Genomic DNA, 25,148 nt, shown 5'->3' with positions numbered 1-25,148 from the left:
TGCGACAGATAGTAGAACTATTTAGCAGTGCGCATTTCACGAGAAAACCATGCTCATTTCATCAGTCTATGGCATTTTTTACATGTAATCGAATTTATTCGAAGGTTTCTGTAATAAACGTAGACCGTTTGAGGCGTAGACCGATTTACAGGTACGAAATTGTGGTACACAGTTTATCAGCCTGTGCTTTTTTGTCCAATCACCGAAGGTTTCATTATTTGAAACGTTAGCCAAAATTCTTTACAACTTATGTACAAGCTAGGGCTGAACTACAACGCCCCTTCATGAAGAAAACATTTTTTATTTTGCTACAGTTTTATACGCGTGAATGCTTCTACTGCTTTCTGTTAAAGATCGCTTATCAAAACCATTCTACATTCAACGCAACAAACTTTCAAACTGTCTATAGCTTGCCATTTTACTTCTAATTTTGCATTTCAGAGTTATAATAAACATATTTCTTTATTGTTGTTGAATTACATACATTACAGTAAATTAGGCCTACAGCTTTATAACACTTTTATAACAGCTTTTATTTTGCTGCAGTTTGCAGAAATCTTCGAGACGCGTGAACGCTCATAGGTTTTCTATTATTGCTGTATTACTATATTAACAATATTGGTTATTTTAATAATATCAGTGCATTCTACTTATAATATTGGCCAACATTGCAATTCTCCTATTGCAAGGGAGAAACATAAACGTGTAATATTTTCCTTTCATTGTTGTTGTTTGTCATGACCAAACACTTTTTAAAGAAATTTTCTAAAAAACTATATAAATACCACAACTTCTCAATATTGCTACCTATGACGTTTTGAAATGTAAACAAAATTGTGTATTGGTTTTCTATTATTACTATATTAATAAAATTGATTATTCTAAGAATATCAGTGCATTTTACTTCTAATATTGGCCAATAATGCATTTCTCCTATTGCAGGGGGAAAATATAAACATCTTTTCCATTCATTATTGCTTATCGTTGTATATAATAACAACCACACCCAGTACATTACAGCTACCATTGCAGTTATCCTATTGCACTGCAGAGCCATTTGATTGCTAATATTGCATTTCTCAACCATCAGTACCCTTTATTTTTTTGCCAATATCTCTGGCCATCTCTTTGGTCGTGGGCTGTATGACAGTGGAATTTCTAGTTAGTTAGTACTTAGTAGTCATATATAATAATCATAAACATAGGTTGGATTTTACAATACTGGTAGAATATTGATTGACTGTATATTGAAGCAAATATTTCTGTAAGGATACATTGTAAATTATTTAATTTGTTCCTCAGTTCAAAGACTTACAACAACCTCTGCAGCATTAGGACAAATGCATTATATAGAAAAGTGCAACAAACTAAATTTAGAAGTATAAAATTAATGTAAAAATTAAATTAATAAAGTAAGTTTTACTGTAAGAGTCATGGCTGATGGTCTGAAGCCACGCTTTGATGTTAGAGAAAATATTGCTGTCAACGGGATTTGAACTTATGACCTAATAGTTTGACAGACCCACACCCTCCCATCTACACCAATTGACCACATTGCAGAATTTCAGAATCATTGTGTAGTTTGGCATCACACCTGACGATCGCTCACAGCGCACCAGAGTACACAGAATCAATAAAAAGCGAATTTCATTGTTATTTTAATATATAGACATAAAATATATAGACTCGAATGCAGGCACGGCAATGAGTATTGTCGGAAGTATCGATAGAGATTGATTCATGGCATAACATATTCTAATATAAAATAAGAGAATTTTAACTAATACTTTTTATTGCTTTTATATTTTTAAGTTTGTTTTGGATTTTTTACTGTCCCTCTCCTTTGAATACATAATGACGTATAATTACTCAAAGAACTTCAAATGTTGTATGCTGGAAATTACTTTAGCATTAGCGTCATGGATTCGCTCACATGTCGCGCCATCTATTGGAAACTTTGTTGTAAGACAATCATAAGTAGTGTGGTGCCACCTTACCTTAAATATAGTCAAAGGTACGAAGGGAATTTACCTCGTGAGACTTGATTCAGGACATATGAATAATCCCAATGGCTCTTTCAATCAGAAGGCAATAATAACTTACATCTCACAGTCACTTTGGCCCTGCTCTGCCTTGTTCCAGCAGCAGTGCTGACCCTGATGCAATAGTCATCCTCATCTTCTCCTTGAGCATCGAGAATGCTGAGGCTATAGCGGTCACCCTCAGAAGAAATAGTTACACGATGGTTATCCTCCAACTCTCTGCTTCCCTTGAACCTGCCATAACAACTCACGTGTCATTGCTTCATACCTGTTCGGGCTTGTCAGCTCACCTGTCATTGCTGCGTACCTGTTCAGGCTTGTCAGCTCACATGTCATTGCTGCACACCTGTTCAGGCTTGTCAACTCACATGCCATTGCTGCGTACCTGTTCAGGCTTGTCAACTCACATGTCGTAAAGTGCAAATTCAGGCTTATTAAGTTATGTATTATTGCCAGCATTATGTACAGCTTACCTAGATTTATCAGGTTTGTAAGAGCACTATCTGTTGCCACAAATGGTAATAGTGTAGTTGCTAGACCACGCTGGTGAAATTAGCTGGTGAGTTACATTTTGTAGCTGCAACATTCTCAATTGTACAACATTCACAACTGTTATATCTAGGGCAGTTATCTGTTAATTCTATCTTTTTAGTTCTGGTGACTAAGCAAAACTTGTTAGGGTGTGCTGGGTGCTGTCTGCTCAACTAGATACTCTTCAAGAAGAAAAACCTGCACTCTCAAAAATAATTTTATCTCCAAGGACATAACAGTCGGGACATACAAACAGCAATTCACGTTTTTAGTTTTGGGCTTAAGTAACGTTCAAGTTTTTACAAAAAGATCTCCAAAACTATATAAATTCTGATTTATTTTACTGTTAATAAGCTAATGAATTTAATTTTATCATTTTTGGTCAAGTTAGACATCATTTAAAGAAGCATATCTACAAGTATCACCAATTGTCCCATTTTAAATAAAAATTTTGATTGAACTTCCTAATATTCTTTTTTTCCAGAGGTTTGAACAACTCTTTGTAATAAGGTGGCCTTGAAAATGGCTGCTGAAATCAAAAAATTAGTGTTAGCATTTGATGGGCTAGTGACTTTTGCAAGTGACAAGTAAACCCTCGAGCAAGTTATTTTTGGCAATCCTTTAAAAATTTGAGTTACAGAGAAAATTGCACACTAAATGAAGAGGTTAAGATCTTCTGTTGAAGCTAAACTATTTGAATTATTTCGTACTCACTGAGTTTTTATGAGCCGATACACAGTTGATACACAGTTGATACACAGTTGATACACAGTTGATACACAGTTGATACACAGTTGATTTTTTAATGTATAGAGTAATGTTTTATTTACAGCGGTGAACATAATAAGACCATGTAGAAATTTGTTTTCGTAATTTTCGTCAACTTTCACATAAACTCACTTTTTTATTATCTCAGACATGCTATACATATTCGAGAAGCAAGTTTGTAAACACTCTGTTTTATATAGCCTATTTAATTGGCACCCATTTCATCCTATTCTGTGATTGACAACAAGGGCAGGCCAACTAAATATTTAAACTTCACTAATGCTCCAAAAGCCAGCAATTTATTTCCATGCAGTTACATGAATACTTGAGTTCAAAAACCATGTTAAATTTGACCAATTTGTTGGACAAATACAAGCTTAGTTTTTATTGGATTTTTGTAATTATGCGCAGATACAGCTATGATACACAATTATGTTGCACTAAAAACTAGACTAAAAAAACAAATATTATATTTGGCAACATTGATATCTATAGATATAAAATCAAGTGTTTGTCGTATGTCCAATTAATAGCGATTGGTTCAAGTATGAACACATGTAGTTCAGTGCGCCGTGAGAGATACTGATGTGTAATGATTATTTCGCACAAGTATGCCAAAGCATGGCAAGGTGACTGCATGGTTAAGTAGTACGATTGGCTTCACACTCCTGCGTACGAATGTACGGGTTGAATTAATGTGAGGTGCAATCATTAATTCCTAATGGTCTTAGCTGGCTTCAAACTGACACAACTCTTATTATAGTAAAGATTAAAATATTAGCTCCAGTTACTAGCTTAAGTTACTTAAATTCATTGGGTAAAGAAATTTATCCGATGGTAACTACATCACCTGTGACTGTTGATAAGCTGTTTTAAATCCTGAGCAATCGTGTAGCATAAAAAGTAAGAAATGTTTTTCAACAATCTGTTTTAGTTATGCCCCGAGATTTTGAATATTTTTTAATTATGCATTGGCCAGACACAAACAGAAATAAACAAATAATTTAATTTAAAAGATAGAATGGGAAATGTTGTATATGTTGATTAAAAATAACATTTTCTTCGCACAAACCTCTTTATTACCCGTGCAATGTCGGGCATTCACCTAGTATTATTTATAAACTATCTTTTAGTCAAAACTGAATTCTCAAATGACTGGAGAGAAATGTACTCTACAATGGAACTATATTAGCTGACAAGTAACTGTATTACTATATTGTTTGACGATGTTCCAGTAGACAAAAAACTAGAAAACTAGCAGCTGTAATCGATGAAGAGAGAAATGCATACCATGAGACATCAGGGTGTGGAGAGGTCTCTACTACACACTCAAATTCTATCTTCTTCCCTTGTATTGTTTCAACATTTGCCAGCTGTGACTTGAACACTGGCAATGAGGCAGCTGCAATTCACATAATCTTCAAAGTCAGCATCCAACTAGTAACTTAGATTTCATGCCAATATTTAGACAAAGCAATCTCTGAGAGACTAGGTGAGACTAATGAAATAAACACTCTCAGTAATACTGTTGTTCAATAAAAATCACCGAAAGTCTATATTTCTACAATTATTAAAAACTTTTTAGCTGTAATGTGTCTGACAAGACTGGTTACAGCGAAGAAGAAATTTCAACAAAAAAATTAACTTTTTGCAAAGCGAAACTAAGCTCAGGGTGGGCTGTGGACATGTTTTCTATTGGGCTAATTTTGGTAGATGATTGTTGGATTTCATTTAAGTACAAACACGATACACAGACGGCCATACACAAACGCTGTGGCAAGCCGCACGATGCCGCTCATGGTACGCAAACAGGAGAACAACGGATTTAGAAGGAGTCTGAACCAGCAACTTCACAACCTACACAAGTCCAGCTCTAGCTAAACTAAACTTTACTGGTTGGGCCAATTTTAAGTGTACCTACACAATAACAATTTTATGTGATGAAAATCATTTAGAAAATGGCTCATGAAACATCCCCTCACAACAGAGTCTTGCATAAGCCATTTTAAACACACCTTAAGGATAAAAACACTTTTGTATGAACATAATTATAAAACCGAACATTGAAATTTAAGTAATTTGGAAAAACTTATTACTAAACAGAACTTACCACAACATCTCAGAACTTACCACAAGATTGTTACAGTGTTTTAAATACACAAAAACACCACAAGATTGTTAGTGTTTTAAATACACAAAAACAGTATTTATATGGCTACCAACCTTTAGGATCTTTCACGACTATTCTTCCAGACTCATCTGAGGGTTTACTTTCTCCTGCCAGGTTGACAGCAATCACTCTGAAATAATAACTGTTGTCTTCTATGAGATTTATTATGTTGTATGAGAGGGTTTTGACTAGCTCATGATTGACCCTCGTCCATCTCTCAGCAGAGGCCTCGCGCTTTTCAATAATATAGCCAAGAATTCTACCGCCACCATCACTTCCTTTGTCCCATGAGAGATTAACAAAGTCTCCGCCTACTTCATCCACGACAGGTGCTCCAGGGGCTCCTGGTTTATCTGAAATTGATTATCAATGTAAGATATGCTAATGAATACTTTGGAATGGAATTTTGTAAACGAGAAAAAGCAAAAAGAGAAAGATTGTCGATACAAACCAGTAACACAACTGTTAGTGTACAGTCATTAAATTGAAAAATTAGGTGTAGTTTTTTAAGGGCCAAAGCGGTGTTTGAGGCGATCTTGAAACGGATTGGGCAATTTACATGTATTTTACAGTTGATTCAACATAAAATCCCTATAATATAAACATTCTCAGAATGGGTTATTGACATTGAAGGAGCATCTACTGTAATTTACAAAGCTGGTCCAGCTTAGATATGTGATTGTTTCGCAAGCAGTCACTGGTATTAAAAATCTGGCAATGTTTTAAACTATCTTAAAATAATTTATTTTATTACTCGCACAACCACCCTAATTTGCTTCATATTCTAAACCTGGCTCTAACAGTAGCTTCAGTTGTAGGAGAAGGTTTTAGGAGTGATGTGACTCTTGAAATTGAAGCGAAGTATTCTATGGTGATTAGATAATACACAAGTAAGATCGAAAAGCCGCAATAAAATGTGACATAGTGACTTCTCTGCTCCTTTTTATAAAATTAATAGTCTAAATAAAAGATTCATTCGTACTTCATATGACACTAATTTTCAGTGTAGTTATCCGCGCTAAATGAACATTTGTAGAAACTAAAAGTCTGGTAGCCCAGCAAGTAAATATGCCCTTAATTTTCCTTACAACAAAATTGAAATTACCACATCCTCAGTAGCTTTTAATAATTATTAACGGGTATAACAGTTTGTTGTCCAGGTTCATAACATGGCAGGTAATTTTGTCACAACAATTTTATATGATCTTTGCTATAAGAACTGTGACAGTGTGTCCAAAACCTCGCTTGAAGATTTGAAAAAAAAACTACACGACACGAGACTTAAACTCAGACATTCGGCGTAGCGGCCAAGCACACCATCACTGCACCACCTTTTCATATTTAAGAATAGTTATGCGCATAGTTATTACAACTGACAAACTCTCATGGTGCACCGAACTGCAGACATACTAGTGACAAATAATTTTAGGAATAGCTCAGGAAACTTACTTACATTAAAACCAAATCTGGTAAAAGCCATTTTAAACCATGAAAACACTTTGAATTAAACAAAATTATAAAACAAAATATTAAAACTAAACCAATTTTGAAAACCTTCTATCAGATAATTGGAATAATGTCAATTAATGTGGATTACCTACTAGTTTCCTAAGTATGTTATAATATTTACAGGCAAGGTGGAGTAGAGGCTCATAAAATATACCAATAATAACTACTCACCAAATGGATATCGAGCTACGATTGGGTTTGAGGCAGTCAAATAGTCTCCAGCACCATTGGAATTGACAGCTGACACTCTGAACAAGTACTCTTTGTCAGCTGTCAGACCCTGAACTGTGAACTCTGGATCTGTGCAGCCCTAATTGATAGAACAAGATTATATTTTAGTCTAGACAATTTCTTTTTACCCTTTTTGCTTCATTTTATTCCACCCAAAGAGACTTAGGGCTATTGGGATTGGTGAGATTGTTATACATTTAGTTTATTTGTATTTAGTTTATATTCCAACGGGTATTCCAATGGGTATTCTAACGGGTATTCCAATGGGTATTCTAACGGGTATTCCAATGGGTATTCTAACGGGTATTCCAATGGGTATTCTAACGGGTATTCCAATGGGTATTCTAACAGGTATTCCAATGGGTATTCTAACAGGTATTCCAATGGGTATTCTAACAGGTATTCCAATGGGTATTCCAATGGGTATTCTAACGGGTATTCTAACGGGTATTCCAATGGGTATTCCAATGGGTATTCTAACAGGTATTCCAATGGGTATTCTAACAGGTATTCCAATGGGTATTCCAATGGGTATTCTAACGGGTATTCTAACGGGTATTCCAACGAGCTAAAAGCAGCAACTGATCTCATCAACACTGACCTTGACAATTTAAAAACCGCCATTGCATTACCTTCGCTCACTAAAAATAGTCAAACTTCCTCTGTTCACTTGATCGCAAAACAATGTGATAAGCCAGTAGGAAGGGAAGAATACTAAAATTTTTTATTTAGCTAAAAAAGAATTTAACTTGATGTTATCGTATTTTTATTTTTACAAAAACTTTAATCTGATATAATAAAAAGTGAAGTCCATTGTGATGGAACCAATGCTATGATAGCTTTCAAATGTATTTCTAAAAAATAAATTTTTAGTGAAGTCATAAAGTAAAGAGATCAAACGCTATTTTAAACTTAATTGATTAACAGTATATTTTAAAGTGTATTGACTGTGCACATCGTTATCCACAGATTAGTTGCGATAGAGATGAAAGGGTTGGCTGGTAATATTCAGGAGGCTCCAAAACCAACACACCTGAGAGCTTACAGTTGTCCAATAGCCTTTGCCTACTTCCTGTCTTTCGATCAAGTAGTGTGTGACCTTATAACCTCCGTTATTGCTCGGAGGTAACCATGAGAGATTAGCGGATGAGCTGGTAATGTCAGAGACCTTAAGAGGTCCTCTGCAGGCACAAGGTGGAGCTGTGAAATAAATGATAAACTAGTAAAACATCTTGTTCATCATTTTGAGACGCTGAATCATCTAAAAATGATGCTGATTGGGTCTCGTTTACAAAAGATTCATGTGGGAAGTAAGGATTGATATGTATTTTGGTTCCAAATTCCAATATTAGCAAATGATTTTAAAGCAACAAGCAAACACCTGCAATCTCATGTCATCACTCGCATCACTAGTGACTAATGACGACAAACTTATACATAATTTTATGAGTAGAGAGTTACCAGCACACAATGTACTGGTAACACACAATACACTTTCACTTTAATTAAGATTTTACAGCCACAAAAATGTTAGAGAGTTGTTGGCTTATCATCTCATCACTATTACTGTCACTTGGTAATACAAGGGTGACAAGAGAAGACTGTAGTCTAGATGTCCTAGCATTCCAGTATTATTATTTTTATTATTATTGTAATTTTGATTAGTATTATTTCTTTTAGTATTGCTATTATTATCATTACTACTATTTTTATTATTATTTATTATTAAGAGTTGACTATACAACAGATTTCTTAGCCAAAACTACTGCAGTTTTGTTCTAATGATCACAAGTGCAGAAAGGTAAAAGTAAGCTTTGCTAAAAAATAGAAATATTCAAAACAATGATATTTGATATAGTATACGAGTCCGCCTTGCGTTTTGTACTTTTACTACAACTTGTATTTTTTAAATGTTTATTAATACATACACATATATATAAGTCTACATACTGTATATGGATATCCACCTAGAAACTGACACTCACTGATACATACACATACATGTACATTTATGTACACATGTACATGAATATATAGCTCAAGAATATTCATGTACGTATATTCAAGTATGCATGTAAATCTACTCAGATTCAACTGCATATATCTCTTTATATCTACATCCACTTGGAACTCAACATAAAAAGTATTAAAAAATGGCACTCAGAATGATATACCAAAACTTAAACCAAAAAGCATACATTTGTATGTGTTGATCACCCATGAATGGTGATCAAAAAGAACTCAGCTTACAGATCTGCAACAAACAGAAACTAACGAGAAAGCTGTCTCATTTTAAACCTGCTGTTTAATTAGTTTCAATTGTGAATTTTATTAAATTGATCCTTAAGTGAAGAGTTGCTTTCTCTTGACTTTACCCCTACCACTATCAACAATGATATACAGCCCTATGTGGGGGCTGTATATCATTGCTATCAACAAGCATACCTGCACTGCAATCACCTCACAGACATCACAAGCACAATTATTTACCTTTTACCCTCATATTGAATGGCAAATTAGTGGTTCCAACATCATTCTTTATCTCTATTGACCAATCAGCATTGTCTTCTCGAATGATTTCTAAAACAGAGGTTTTTGAGAGGTATGCTGAGATAGATGGTTTCCATGAAGAGTTTTGGTGAAAATGTGACATGATATAGAGAAGAAATTCACTCCGATGTTCTCTGTACAACCCCTGCTAGCAATACTCATGCAAAATCAATTACAATAGTTAAGATTGTACAGCAAACTGCTCTAAATATTCCTGCTATAAAGCAGCGTTTTTTATCATTGAGTGAAGTACTATAAAATGTGATGTCATTACCGGCAATAGAGAGTTTGAAAGTGTCATCATTGCCAGAGATTCTAACACGCTTGTCAGACTCTGGTATGGCATGCCCGTTCCTCAGCACTTTGTATGTAAAAGGACCAGTACCACCGAGAGAAAGTTTAATCTTGTGAGAGTCACCGAGGCTGACGTTCTGGGTGCCAATAGAAGAGGTCAGATACGGCGCAGCTAACAAATAATACAGCAGGAATGATAACACGGAATTATCTTACCATGCAAGCAATTTCTAGTATGACTGTTCAATGGAGTTATGGCAAGTTGATCACAGTCCAAGGAACAATGGAGTGAAAAATTCACCAATCGATGAGTTTATCTATTATATCTAGATAGAGAATATAACCAGAGATAACTGGAGTTGATGCCACATGTGCCAGATAACTAGTGAGCTAAATGACAAAGTCAATGGAAGCTGTAAAAATAAAAATTGGAAAGGTATTGATAAAAATAGCTATGATTTTACTAAGTGTTTATGATTCGCAACATTTAGTAAGAGTTGTTTCCGGAAGCTACAAGAGCAGACTCAAGTGGTTTCTATAAATTACAAGAACTGGTACAAGCAGTTTCCATTAGGTGTACAAGAACTGATACAAATGATTTACATAAGGTACAATAATGATTCAAGCGGTTTCCAATAGGTACAAGAACTGATATGAGTGGTTTCCATAAGGAGTCGATAATTATCTTATCCTAGTCATGCTTGATATGTCTGTTAACAACTTATTTGAATTCAAAGCAGAATTCAATTCAAATTTAAATTGAATGAGTTGCTGAGGCATAACAAGCCTACCATTAGCTTTGAGTTTGGCACTGCAAGTCTCTGAACCATTATGGTTAGATATAACACATTGTATATCACCAGTGTCTCCTTCCTGGACATCGTTGATGATGAGAACACACCTATTTTCCTCCATTACAATCTATAACCATAGCCCCAGATCACTCAACCACTCAATGAGTAGGAACTCCTACATAACTCATCAGGTCATAGCAGCCTCTTAAAACAAGTAATATGCAGGATCCAAGCTACTTGAAAAGCTTTCAAAAATTTTAGACAGAAATCAGTTTCATATAATTTGATTTCTGTCAGAGTAATTTTAGATTCCCTCTCTCAGCTTTCTGTTTACAAAACAGAATTGTACTACTGAATGCGCAATATTCCATAGAAGTGACTCGCATAATTTGAATACATTAATAAAATATCACAGTAATTGTCAACGAAATGATGTTTTTCGTTACATGGCAAAAGAGAAAAGAAATAAATGGAAAGACAGAAATCAGGAATTATTGAGTGAGTTGAACAAAAGTGTTTGAAAAGTTGGTAATCTGTAGTATTGCCGAGGAATCAAGGTAGTGAAGGTGAAGGTTGTAGTAACAGAAAGTTCATAAACTGAAACAGATATAATAATCTAATAAGCTAGTGTGACAGGGTTGGACAAGTGGTAGAACACAAGAGATGACAAATCATACTGGCTATTAGTAAAAAAGAGTAAAGAGGCAGCACGCATGTCAGCAACACTAAAATATTAATAATAACATGAGCTGCCTTCATTCACAAAGTAGAAAAATAACCATAAATCAACCTGCTCCTACCTGGTACCGGCCGCCATGGTCTATCTCTATTCCTCTGTGGAACCACTGCACTCTCTTTGGCTTGCCAGAAAACTGTGCCACTATTTTAACCGTCTCTCCAACTGAAGTTGACACATCTCCAAATTTCTTGTCAAATTCAGGCAGCAAATCAGCTGCAAGGAGAGAAATTAAACAAGCTGTGGTAAGGAGGCTTTGTCAGGAGGCTGACCAACCAACCAATGTAATCTATATGTATAAATCAAATGTTTGTTTGTCATTTGTCATCCCTATGTCCAGTAAAGCGTTATGACGATAAAGCGTTATGAATGAAAAAACCGCTTCGCATTGGAATTAAACTAAAAAACCCTGGTTCTGCAGACAGGCGTGCTGCTATCCACTGCACCACACAGCCTACTAGTCATACTATGAAATGAATGTGCACATACTTATTGTACGTGCAGCCACAATAGCGATTGACTAAAAAACCAAAGCTTCACACACCAGCACGCTTAAATTACTAAAGAAAAACATGTATCCAGACTTCTCCAAAATACTATAAATTTATATATACATAGCATAAAATTAATTAAACTTATATCATACACAGAAATAAACAAACACCTTAATTTAAAAGTTAGAATGGTAAATGTTGTATATGTTGATTAAAAGTAAAATTTCTGTGCAAAAACCTTTATAATTACATGTGAAACACCGGGCATTCATCTAGTTATATAATAGTTATATAATAGTTATACAGTTATAGTCATATAGTTATATGAAAAACCATTCCTTATGTAGCATTTATTGTGAGCAAGTCAAAGGAGTGCGTCTCGTCAGTAATTAAATCTAGTCGGGCTGTACAGCTATAACGACTAAGTATATGTTTCCAGCTGTTTTAATATACTGGCACATGAGGTTATTTGTCAATTTTATGTACAAGTAAAGATGAGAGTGTTAACTCAGATGAAATAGATAGCAGTACCAAACTATTCATTTATTGTACCCTTAAAAACATTAAATAAAAATGCTACACGAATGAAAAATCACCAGCCCACGTACCATCTGGATCCCTAGGAGTAACCGATGCGGTTGGGTCACTGGGCTGCCCGCTACCAGCTTTGTTCACTGCACTCACTCTAAACTCATAGGACACATTTTGAGGTAGTTGAGTGGCTGTAAAGCTTGTATTTCTCACAGGAAAGTCATTGACCTTGACCTAATAGAAGATAAAGATGTTGAAGATTTGATTTATGTGATGAGAGCTTGTGAGCAACAGTTATGAGGAACTTATGGGCTGTGTAACATTCATTGTACATAGCTTCAATTAGCCAATACAAGGGGTATACTTAGGTGGAACATCAGAGCACAATTAACAAAATAATTTTAAGTTTACTGATGATAAATTTTCACAGCAATCCACAATTATTGAAAAAACAAGACAAAGATATCTAAATAATAACCTAATATAAAGAGCTAGAAAATAGCTTCTCCACTAATATTATTGCTATATCATATAATTTCAACAAAAGTAACAATTAAAACTGAACATAAAGCTAATAAAATACTTCCTACTAATCAGTCTGCCGCAGCTTGTCATCCACTTTTAGCAGAATAAGAGAAACCATACAAAAATCTCAGTAATAGTGTATGTGCAGAGACTCAACGCGTAACAAGATTTTCACACCATCCCATTTTCACAAAATCCCATTTTTGCGGCATCCCATGTTCACAGCATTCGATTTTTGGCAGCTTCCAATTTTTGGCAGCTTCACATTTTCGGTAGCTTCCCATTTGTGAAGCATTACATTTTCAAAGCATTCCATTTTCCATTCACAGTTTGAATCTGTTGTGTTTGCCTGAAATGAGCCCAGAGCGTTTGTGTCTCTTAAAACTCTCGCGCTTGTCAAAACTGTCAAAACACTATGTTTTTCTTCCCTCCTGCCACCGCCACGAATATTTTGTTAACGCTCCTGGGCTTGCCTCTTTTGAAACAACTCGATATTTTCTAATCTTGTTTTGACAAGTATTAAGTATGCACAAAAGATTGGGTAAAAATCTGCTAAAACCCAAAAAAATAAGCTTCAGTTTTACTAAGGTACCTTTTTGCATACGCAAACCTAACAAAATAAAATAACATATTGGCAACATAAAATCTTTTATTAGAATGACACGCACGCTATCTATTTTTACATTCAATTTTGCATGAAAAGCGGAGGAAAAAATAAAGTTATCACAAACAATGATAGCGAAGCCTGTGATGACATCACAACAGCTGTGCATTCTAGCGATCATGCACCAAAATCTACTCCTAAATGCATATTGCAGATGTGACATCTTACCCAAGGACCATCAAAACCTTGTCTAGCTTCGATGTTATATCCAGATATAGCTCTGCCTCCATCACTCTTCGGTGCTTGCCATGTCATGCTAACAAAGTTCCTACCGCATTCATCAACCACAGGCTGAGAAGGTTTGCCAGCTGTTGCTGTAAAGATAACAATGCTATGAAAAGGTAGTTTGCTTCATTCGTAGACTTGAAATAATGTTGAAGCCAATGTATCAAAATATTTGTTGTATTCATTGGTTTTCAGGTATACTTAACGAATACATGAGGATAGTACAGGATGCGTACACAAGAAGGATAGCTGATACTTTCTAAAGCTGATACAAGTCTGTTGACTATATTACAGTTGGTATAAGACATGGTTTATTAGAGGGTGGGCCAGATTTAGATAAGCCACTGAAATTGACATGAAAAAAGAAATTGTTCAGTTGAAATAATTAGGTTGACAGATTTGGTCTTATAAACACAAAATATTCTGCTCTCATGTACTGCAGTTAAACAAGTACAAGTTAAGTTAGTTGTTCATACACAGATAACTATGATAATAACATTGGATCTTTACTTACTGAACTCGGGCTTAACTTGCACTTTGAGTGGATTGCTGTGCTCACTGAGCCCAGCTTTGTTTTTGGCTCTCACTCTAAACTCATATTCTTCGTATTCGAGATCAGTGACTATAATAGAAAGACTATTATAACTTGGCAAACCAACACTCCGTCCATACCTGCAATACCTTGATACGATTTAAAGCAACTCGGAACAATGACTCAATTAAGGGGCCAGCAGTGAAAGTGATAGAAAAACTGAACAAGTCCTTCCTGCTGAAAAAAATCAGCCCACAAATACATGTACAAACCTTTAGCTGTGAGATCTGAGATAGGTTTCCTGTTGAAAGGGGCCCAGTGATCACCAGCCTTTTTGTACTCAATAATATATCCCTGAATAGGATCCCCACCATCGCTGTTTGGTCTAGCCCAGCTCAAAGTGACGCTGTTTTTAGTCATGTCTACTAAAGCAACCTTGCTTGGATTGTCCGCTTTAACTGCAGAAATGTAATAAATCTATTGTAACAATGGCTAGATGGTTTGTGGCTTACTTGTGTTGGGTAACACAGTAGCTAAGAAATCGTCTGCTCACAGCAATAAATTATATCTTTGAAGTTTTCAAACTATTGAATTAATTGTTATGATAATATGGCTGGCTTTCCCTAAACCAAGTATTTTAAACAAATAAAGTGTTTGTAGTTATCTGACCATGAGTTGAAGCATTATCCTTACATATACTGAGTTGATTTTTCAGTATATAATGAAATTCGTGAGACAATTTTAGTGATTTGTCTTATCAAATGTGCAAACAAAATAAGATATTTAATACTACGATTAATACATGGGATGTTATAATAGACATATAGGATGTTATAATAAACGTAGGAATGTTATAATATGCATACAAAATGTTATAATAGACATACAGTATGTTATAATAGACATATGGATGCTATAATAGACATGGGGATGTTATATTAGACATGGATGTTATAATAGACATAAGAATGTTATAATATGCATACAGAATGTTATAATAGACATATGGGATGTTATAATAAACATATGGATGTTATAATAGACATACAGAATGTTATAATAGACATAGGGATGTTATGACAGACATATGTGGATGTACTATAGAATGCAAAGGAAAGTGAAAAAGTTCTACTGCTGTGAACACTCACCATACTGAGGCTGAATCTTTGTTTCTCTGTCTGTAAGAAGAGGTTTGCTGACTCCGTAGTCATTACAGGCGCTGACTCTGAATTCATAGGAGTGACCTGTAAGTCACAGAGCAGGTGTTAATACTATGTCATAATTACAACATCCACTCTAGAAACCCTAAAGACAGGCTTCCTTAATTCGAAAAACAACATCTACAAAGGTTCTAGAGATTTTATAACTTCCATCAGTGAGAAACCAAAACAGAAACAAAAGTAATATAATTATTACATCTATATGATATTCAAGCTAAGAGTACTATAACTAAACTTTACATCAATTAATTCTTTTTCAAAGAAAGAGTTTTTTTTACAAAAAACAACATTACATGTTTAAATAACTATATGATCGGAAAATGACTTTCCATCATTACAATTAGTAGAATGATTGTCAGCAGCTGAAAAGAACACATTCAGTCATGACGACTCACAAATGACAGATAACTGCACCAGTTGAAGTCTTGTGACTATCACTGCTAACTCCGGTGTACTAAATGACAAACAGTTGTGTTTGTTACAAGTCTAAACAGAGATGTACTTTTTATTCATAAACTATTATGATGACTCGGCAGCAAGGCACATAAATTTTCAGGATGTGACACGGTAGCTCACAGGCTGCATTCACTTGCCACTTTCTATTATTCAATACATACATTTACATACATCTCCACAGACTTGCGTATTGCCAACGTAAAGTGTCTTATCTAGGGACAGTGCTGTCTGCGATAATGAAAAAAATCTATCAGTATTTAAATGCAATATTTTTATGTAATACCATGCAAAAACATTTTTGAGCAATTTTAATTGAAAGAAGGAGTAAGTAAGTAGGAGTAAGTAGACATGCTATATGAATGTAGTAGGTATTATTCAGTGTCTCAGTGACATGTTGAGGGCTAAAGAAACCCAAATTGTAATTCTATGAGTATATTTCACGGCAAATCAAATTGGACTTGAAATAAAGGTTTCTAATGAAATGAAATTGCCAGACCTGTCAACAGCTACAGTAGTGAAGCCTGACAAAACCTTTATACAGCCAAACATTGTCTTATGATCAAACAGTTACCTACAGACTTTTCAACATACAATATTAAAATTGAAAAAACATTTGCCTCCACATGGAGCAATTTTCCACCAATAATTTTCAAAACGTTACAGTTATGTGAGTAAAAAGCGCTGATGTAATGATGATAAAAACTATAAGTAAAATATAAAAATAATGAGCAATATCAAAATTAAGTTAATTTATATTATATCTATTGTAAGTAGGTGTGAATTACCACTTGTTCTTATCACTGAAGCTAGACGAGCCTTCTTACACTTTCTCTTGTGGCAGACAATAAAACCCTATTTTTACTGACTATCCCTCTACTTTTTACACTAAATTGTATATATGGTTGTATATATGGTTGTATATATGGTTGTATATATGGTTGTATATATGGTTGTATATATGGTTGTATATATGGTTGTATATATGGTTGTATATATGGTTGTATATATGGTTGTATATATGGTTGTATATATGGTTGTATATATGGTTGTATATATGGTTGTATATATGGTTGTATATATGGTTGTATATATGGTTGTATATATGGTTGTATATATGGTTGTATATATGGTTGTATATATGGTTGTATATATGGTTGTATATATGGTTGTATATATGGTTGTATATATGGTTGTATATATGGTTGTATATATGGTTGTATATATGGTTGTATATATGGTTGTATATATGGTTGTATATATGGTTGTATATATGGTTGTATATATGGTTGTATATATGGTTGTATATATGGTTGTATATATGGTTGTATATATGGTTGTATATATGGTTGTATATATGGTACATTTGCTTTAACACTATATGTGATTACTTAAAATTTGTACAAAAGTACAAAATACATTTGTACAAAAAACTACCTTGTATTTTGTAGCAAAATACAAGGTAGTCTTTTAACAATGTTTCTTCCAACATATGACAGTTTTGACATATAAGCCCAAAATCATAAAATTATTTTCATATATTAATGTTTGACTATATATTGGCTCAACACGCAAGCCTAAGTTTTGTACAAAGTTTTGTACTTTCTCATCCTACCATCCGTTAGGTCTGAAATCTGATGACTTGTAGTTCGACAGAACTTCTGAGCAGGTTCCCAGTCAGTATTAGATGTTTTGTCTTTTTTCTCTATGATGTAATGTGTGACTGAAGAGCCACCATCTTCAACGGGTGCTCTCCAGGTCAATGTACACGATTCCTCAGTGACATCTGACACCTCAAGAGGACCACCCGGCATTCCTGGAGCTCCTATATAACAACGCAAAGCTATAGTTATTGCAAAGCATCCAGCAGCATTTACAACTGAGCTTAAACACTCACTATACATGATTGGGAGCAGTAGTTCTATGTAGGGTGTTTAGTCATAGCAAACTGGAAATTATTTAAAAGTTGCGGCAATTCACATTTAGCGCTTGAATGTATGTATAACGTATGATTGGCATGAGTAATCATCAACAACATGTTTTTCATTGCCAAAAGAAAACCATGAAAAAACGGAAATCAGAACTTATTGCCTGAGTTGAACAAACGTATTTTGAAAGTTAGTAATCTAATAGTCTTGTGAAGGTCTCTGGATAGTGAATTGAAGGTTATAGTAACAGAAAGTTCATAAACTGGAACATACAATGTTAGATGTAGTATGTTGGCGTGGATGAAATAGAAAATGATGTTTATCATATGTGTAGAAGGAGAAATACAAACATTCTAAACATAGTTTATGCAAGATTTTGAAACCTGTCCCTCAAATGCGGAATCGAATAAGTTATTGCTTATTAAGCAACGTCTTCAAAGATTTTGTGATATTTTTAGCAGATATTTTGTAGTGAGCTGTAATATGCGATCACAAGTCCAAGTATGCATTTCTGTAAAAGGAATATTAATTCATCTGAATTAAAAACCTCTTAATTACAATTGATAAGTACAAAAAAAACTGTAAAAAAGTTAACCACGTGTGAGTACGCAAGCGTGAAAACGCAAAAAATACTGCAGAATACTTGCATCAGGGACTTGGATACTCAACAAAACAAGTGGTAGGATGTGCAAACTATAAAACTTTTACTACCAAGTAAAATATTTTAAAGAATTAAAGATCGAAAATCGACTAAACTAACCTCGGACATTGACCTTGAGTGATGTAACTGCTTGACCCTTGCTGTTAGTCAGTGTGACACCGTATGTTCCATGATCAGCTTTAACTGCTGACTTGACTAGCAGCACCACCTCTCCATCTAGAATTTTCACCACGCATCTATCTGACTTCTCTATGGGTGAGCCGTTCTGCATGTGACAGAGAATATGTACAAGCATGTAGTGAAAAAAAGGTTCACAGGTTCAAACTCAAGAGGGAATTTACAGAAGGTATCAAACAAACTACTGCTCGATTCAGACCAGTGTGCCATTGTGTCTTATTAACAAATTAGCTAATATGTATTGCCGGTTAGACACCATAGCAACAGTAACACAATCACATCACTAAATCCTTGAACATATTGCCTTATTCCAAACTCGCTCATATTCTGCATTTATATTACAGGTTTAACATCCAGCATGAACTATGTCTGGAATATTTGTATTTCTCCTTTCACACATATAAAAACTTAGTCTTTTATTCCGTGACACCAAAATACTACATCCACCATCGTATGTTTCAGTTTATCAACTTTCTGTTACTACAACTTTCAATTCACTATCCTAACTCCTCCGCAATACTACTGGATTACTAACTTTTCAAACCCTTTTGTTCAACTCATTCGATAAATCCTGGTTTTTGTTTTCTTATTTTTGTTTTGATTACCAGTGCATAGCCGAAGTTATACATCCATATAACAACAGTGACGAGTACCTACAGCTGGCCTACCGACACCTCCATAACTATTGCAAATAGAGATTTGCTATGAGCTAGCACTAAGCCAGGCATAACTCAGAGATGCTTCAATTTCTAATATCTCCAGATAGCCTGCAGCATGCATGTAGATTTTTAGGGCAAACTGCTACACTGTGTCACGACAGCAATCCATGAACGTGTTCATTGAGGGCGATTGTCTTTAATGCGTGTGAAGTTGTTGTTGAGTTTCTGATCAGATGAGAGTTTGAGAGGAACTGGTTATCAGGAACCAGATACAGTTTTGAAACCAAATATTTTTGGAAATATGGCGGCAGGCATGGAGACACAATTGAAGTTTGAATGAAATCAACCATAAAATTCGGAAACGCGTACTGTTTACACATACACGCATGCACACACGCACGCACACAGACGCAAAGACACACAAAATGCCAAAATATGATTTATTAATAGAGATTTTAGAGAGTTAGCCTGGTTACTAGCTAATATCTCATATCTTCAGCCTAATCTTTACCTTAACCTTTCTTTAGTTCTAATCTTTACCTGACATATGAAAATGCTCAGACGTGCTAATAGTGTTACACGTCAATGTATGACCTATGTGGTGAGATAACACAAACTTAATACTTTCTGTGGAAACAGAAGTTGAGAGAGCTTGGATGGAAAATGCTTATTCAGTTCTTTACATATTTATATCTATAAACGGCAGACGGATGATATTGCAGGTTTCAGTGCGCTGTTCTTTACCTTTTTGAAAGATAACTATGCCATACCTGTGCCATACCTGGCTATCAGAAAACAAACCTTGTTTTTTTTTTGTAAAATATGTACGCAGTAGTTTCCTTTTTAGATGTAGATTTTTTACAGATTATTTTCTTTTTGTTTTTTCTCTAGTGTGTTAGATTTTACATAGACAGAAGCAAACTAGCCTGACTTCATTACTACTGTCACATGAGCAAACTAGCCTGACTTCATTACTACTGTCACATGAGCAAACTAACCTGACTTCATTACTACTGTCACATGAGCTAACGGTCTTGAGCACCTGTGAACAATTCTCAGAAGGGTCAGCGGTAATGACAGCAGAGACATCCAAACTTAAATTGCTCTCTCCATCAAGCCAACAATGCAGTTTAATCTTCACTGTGACAGGTAGTTGCCTAACTAAAGTTTTTGCAAAAAAGAAACAGGAACATGTCCACTCGGCCCTGAGCTCTGTTTCTGAACCTTCGAGTCTGAAACAGTCTCCCGAAAACGACATAACGTTTTAAAAAAATTTCTGAACCATGGGTTTAGAAACAGTGCCAGAGAACAGATCCACAATTAGCTACTAATTCCCTGAAATGAACTTCCACTTACCACAGAGAAATCTGCTGCTTTTATCGGGCCTCCTTTGAATGGGATGGAAACCTTGAACTCCTTGCCTACCTCTGCATTCACCGTCCTTTGTATCAGCGAGTCGTCGATAGTTGGTTCGACTAAAACATCAGGTGCAGATGAGTCATAGGAATATCGTCTAGCATAAATACTAAACTATAGAGTGACATTCATTCTGTTATCAAGGCAACTGCAGCATACGTTACCTAATAAGTTTCATTTACACCAAAACGGTTTATAGGAGTTGCTTCCACCTCAATGCAGTTGGTTTGGTGTAAAATGGACAGTGGTTGTAAAAACGGCTTTGCCCCAGATACTGACAGTAGATCGGTGAAATGCTACGTATGTTTGTCATCAACCGAGTAGAACATGAATTTGACCAAGCATACCTCGTAATAGCATCGGACATACAATGGAGATATATTTCATTCTCCCAAAATGATCAGTTTGAAACAGCATTTATAGGTGTTTACACCAGAATGATTTAAAATTAATACTAATTAGCAATTATTAGTTAGTATTAATTTTAACTACTACTAATTATTATGCACACCTATAGATGGAGTGTACCATAGTAACAAAGTGACTCTTTTTTGTGTTTAAACTGATAATCAGTCTAAATGGAATGGATATCAATGTTTTATTTTATTGGTTAAAAAGAGTGACACATTCTGGATAGTCAGAGTTTGAGTTGGTTTAAAGTCTTTGGATAAAAAGCAAGTTTGTGGTGTCTTTGTATAAAAAACTATTTAATTGAACTTTATTCCTATTTTTGCTCTCATAACCATCTTTTGTCAAAAGCGCAGCTAGTAATCCCTTTTTGCATTAAAATATAATGCAAGAGATGTGCATAAAAGTGAGCAGATTTATTTAATGTTCTGCTCATAGCTATTAGTGGAATCAGAATTAAATCGGTATTCTAAATCTGGACAGAATTATAACATTGAAATTCTTAAATTTACCTAAAACCTTTGTTAGTATTCACTTTTTAAGTCAAACAGATTCTAATATGTTATTTCTAAACGAAGAATTGCAATGACCATTGATGAGCAGATAACTCCAATTCTGATTAATCAATAATTAAATAAACTTTCATTAAAGTCTCAAACAGAGTTTTGCCTCAATTTTTTAAAACTCAGTTTTGCAAAGATCATTTCCCAAATATTGCTGTCAACAGCTTCAAGCCTCACTTAGATACAGAGATGTGAACTGTCACCTGTCAATGCCATTCAAAGCAAACTAGACCATGAAACTAAAATAAATAAATAATAGTGAAGACTAAGTAAAGTCACAGACTCCAAACTTGGTATTTCATTGGATTAAAGGCTAAGGAAGATAAAAGTTTACAAATATCACATACCTTCAGGGTTCTTGGCCTCGATGAGGTCAGAGCTGTCACTCCACTCACTCAAACCTGCCTCGTTCAGCGCTGCCACTCTAAATTCATATTCTTTGTTGGGGATAAGATTGCTGGCCGTGAACTGTGTGTCAGCAATTGCTGAGCGACTGCACCTGCCATTCGATCAGATTCCAAAGTTACATAAATGGCTTCAGTCATGAGATCTTACAATGAATAACTACATCAACACCTAATATTATCTCTAGTCAGTTATTGTACACAGACATACACATCAGCTTCAAAGTCTTTTAACATTTATATCATATGGACAAAGATGGCATTATCGGTGACATTTATGATTCCTTAACTAAAATATCTGTAACAAAATTTGGGTGACACTTCAGAGAACAAAATGTGAATATGTCCTGAATAACAGTAGATTGCTTACATATAAGTAATCTTAACAATCGTCTTCTTGTTAAAATGAGCAAGCAACTCCTTATGTAATATTTTATCACATTGCACTGACCTTACACAACAGTTTATCTAAACAATTATAGCTAAACATTTACTTAGCATATAGATTTTTTTAAATAAATGTAAAATGATAGACATAGAACGATAGACATCGTATGATAAACATCGAATGATAGACATTGTACGATAGACATCGAAAGATAGACATCGTATGATAAACATCGAATGATAGACATCGAGCGATAGATATCGAATGATAGACATCGAACGATAGACATCGTATGATAAACATCAAATGATAGACATCGAACGATAGACATCGAATGATCAACATCAAACAAAAGACATCGTATGATAAACATCAGACAATAACAAAATAATAACCAGCTTAGCTAACGACAAATAAAGCGAGTGACCATACTTGACCCAGTTTTCATCTGATTTAAGCTTCTTCTCAATCTGATAGCCAGCAATCGGATTTCCACCATCATTCCGGGGAGGATCCCACTTGAGGCTGATGGAACTGAGGCTAGTATCAGTGCTCTTAGGTGCTCCTGGTTTACCAGGTTTATCTGCAAGGAGTTGTCAGACCCTGTGTAACCTTTGAATAGTGTAGCTTATAACGCAGCATGTACATCGGGTAAGGTGTCTATGTTCCAACATTGCTTATCGCTTGCTGAGGATCTGAATAGCATGTTTGTATATGTCTATGCTCCTATGTTGGTTGGTGTCTATGTTGGTATTATAGCAACTACCAACATTTAAGAACAGCCCTGTATCAAGTATAATATTTGCTCTTCATCCTAGTCTAGTATGTACTGAATTCACTATCGCATGCAGTTTATTGCATCTATTTCGTATTGGTCATTGATTCACTCGCAATATGACAAGATGTAACGAGGAGAGATGCTTTACTTGGCATATATATTGTGAAACAAGGGAGATGCTTTACTTGGCATATATATTGTGAAACAAGGGAGATGCTTTACTTGGCATATATATTGTGAAACAAGGGAGATGCTTTACTTGGCATATATATTGTGAAACAAGGGAGATGCTTTACTTGGCATATATATTGTGAAACAAGGGAGATGCTTTACTTGGCATATATATTGTGAAACAAGGGAGATGCTTTACTTGGCATATATATTGTGAAACAAGGGAGATGCTTTACTTGGCATATATATTGTGAAACAAGGGAGATGCTTTACTTGGCATATATATTGTGAAACAAGGGAGATGCTTTACTTGGCATATATATTGTGAAACAAGGGAGATGCTTTACTTGGCATATATATTGTGAAACAAGGGAGATGCTTTACTGCAAGGAGTTGTCAGACCCTGTGTGGCATATATATTGTGAAACAAGGGAGATGCTTTACTGCAAGGAGTTGTCAGACCCTGTGTGGCATATATATTGTGACACAAGGAGATGCTTTACTGCAAGGAGTTGTCAGACCCTGTGTGGCATATATATTGTGAAACAAGTTGAGCATTCGCTGGACAAACATAAATTTTGTTTTTATTTTCGTATTATTTGTATCATTTGCAAAACCAGTTACTTTCATTTCGCATTCTCATATTCTCTTAAATAGATTCTTCACATTAATCGTTCACAGTGAAATGAGACAACTGTCCAAAATTGAGGCTAGTCTGAAACCCTAGGAGTTCAGTAAAGGTCAGACCAAGCTCACATCTTCAATGCTTCAGTCAAGTGTCTTGTTATTTTTATGAGAGTACGCACTTGCTGATGAACTAAAGCACTAAAACAACTTGATGAGATTGTTAAAGTTAGCTGGAATAATTGTTAATGCTCTATGTCTCGTACAACAAAACCATGGGTCAGTTCAGGACCACAGACTTGGTTGTCATTAAAAACTGATTCAGGATGTACACAGTTCCTATTCTATTGCTAAACTTCAGCTGGATTTAGTAAACCAGTCCATCTGATGAATAAACATTACATTGTTTTTAGCAACCAACTCTTATCACCAGAACCTTAAACATATGTTAACAGTGCTTCCCGTCTCACTTGTCATGGCCTAGTGGTCTAGAATGTTCTAGAATGTTTTAGAGTGGTCTAGAATGCCAGACCTGCAAACAACAGGTTGGGGTTAAATTCCTAAGAAAGGCTGCTGGTGATGACAAAAATGACATGACACCCAACAATAAATTTCTCTCTGCATCTGGATATGTCACTAGTCGTCGAGGTTGCCTTGCCACTAGACTCAGACATGTCCAACCAAGATCACAAACCATTGTTT

At 35.1% G+C, this 25,148-nt stretch overlaps 1 protein-coding gene across 1 annotated transcript in view; it reads right to left on the bottom strand.

Annotated features, from left to right (window-relative positions):
• The window catches only part of LOC137388203 (twitchin-like), a 141,327-nt gene that overhangs the window by 31,313 nt on the left and 84,866 nt on the right, over nt 1–25,148 (bottom strand). The window contains exons 45-63 of the mRNA XM_068074707.1: nt 23,306–23,456; nt 22,429–22,580; nt 21,051–21,169; nt 18,958–19,123; nt 17,885–18,094; nt 15,745–15,840; nt 14,869–15,054; nt 14,579–14,686; nt 14,008–14,153; nt 12,728–12,884; nt 11,690–11,841; nt 10,887–11,016; nt 10,076–10,267; nt 9,742–9,831; nt 8,285–8,451; nt 7,192–7,330; nt 5,565–5,864; nt 4,632–4,743; nt 2,104–2,276 (exon numbers count right to left, since the gene is read on the bottom strand). Of these exons, the coding sequence (XP_067930808.1) occupies nt 2,104–2,276; nt 4,632–4,743; nt 5,565–5,864; nt 7,192–7,330; nt 8,285–8,451; nt 9,742–9,831; nt 10,076–10,267; nt 10,887–11,016; nt 11,690–11,841; nt 12,728–12,884; nt 14,008–14,153; nt 14,579–14,686; nt 14,869–15,054; nt 15,745–15,840; nt 17,885–18,094; nt 18,958–19,123; nt 21,051–21,169; nt 22,429–22,580; nt 23,306–23,456 (2,946 nt within the window). The remainder of the gene's footprint in view (nt 1–2,103; nt 2,277–4,631; nt 4,744–5,564; nt 5,865–7,191; nt 7,331–8,284; nt 8,452–9,741; nt 9,832–10,075; nt 10,268–10,886; nt 11,017–11,689; nt 11,842–12,727; nt 12,885–14,007; nt 14,154–14,578; nt 14,687–14,868; nt 15,055–15,744; nt 15,841–17,884; nt 18,095–18,957; nt 19,124–21,050; nt 21,170–22,428; nt 22,581–23,305; nt 23,457–25,148) is intronic.

This window comes from Watersipora subatra, chromosome 2 (assembly GCF_963576615.1).
Source record: "Watersipora subatra chromosome 2, tzWatSuba1.1, whole genome shotgun sequence".
NCBI classification, from domain to species: Eukaryota; Metazoa; Bryozoa; class Gymnolaemata; order Cheilostomatida; family Watersiporidae; genus Watersipora; species Watersipora subatra.
Note: the sequence above shows the minus strand (reverse complement) of the source record. Positions and strands in the feature narration are given on the sequence as shown.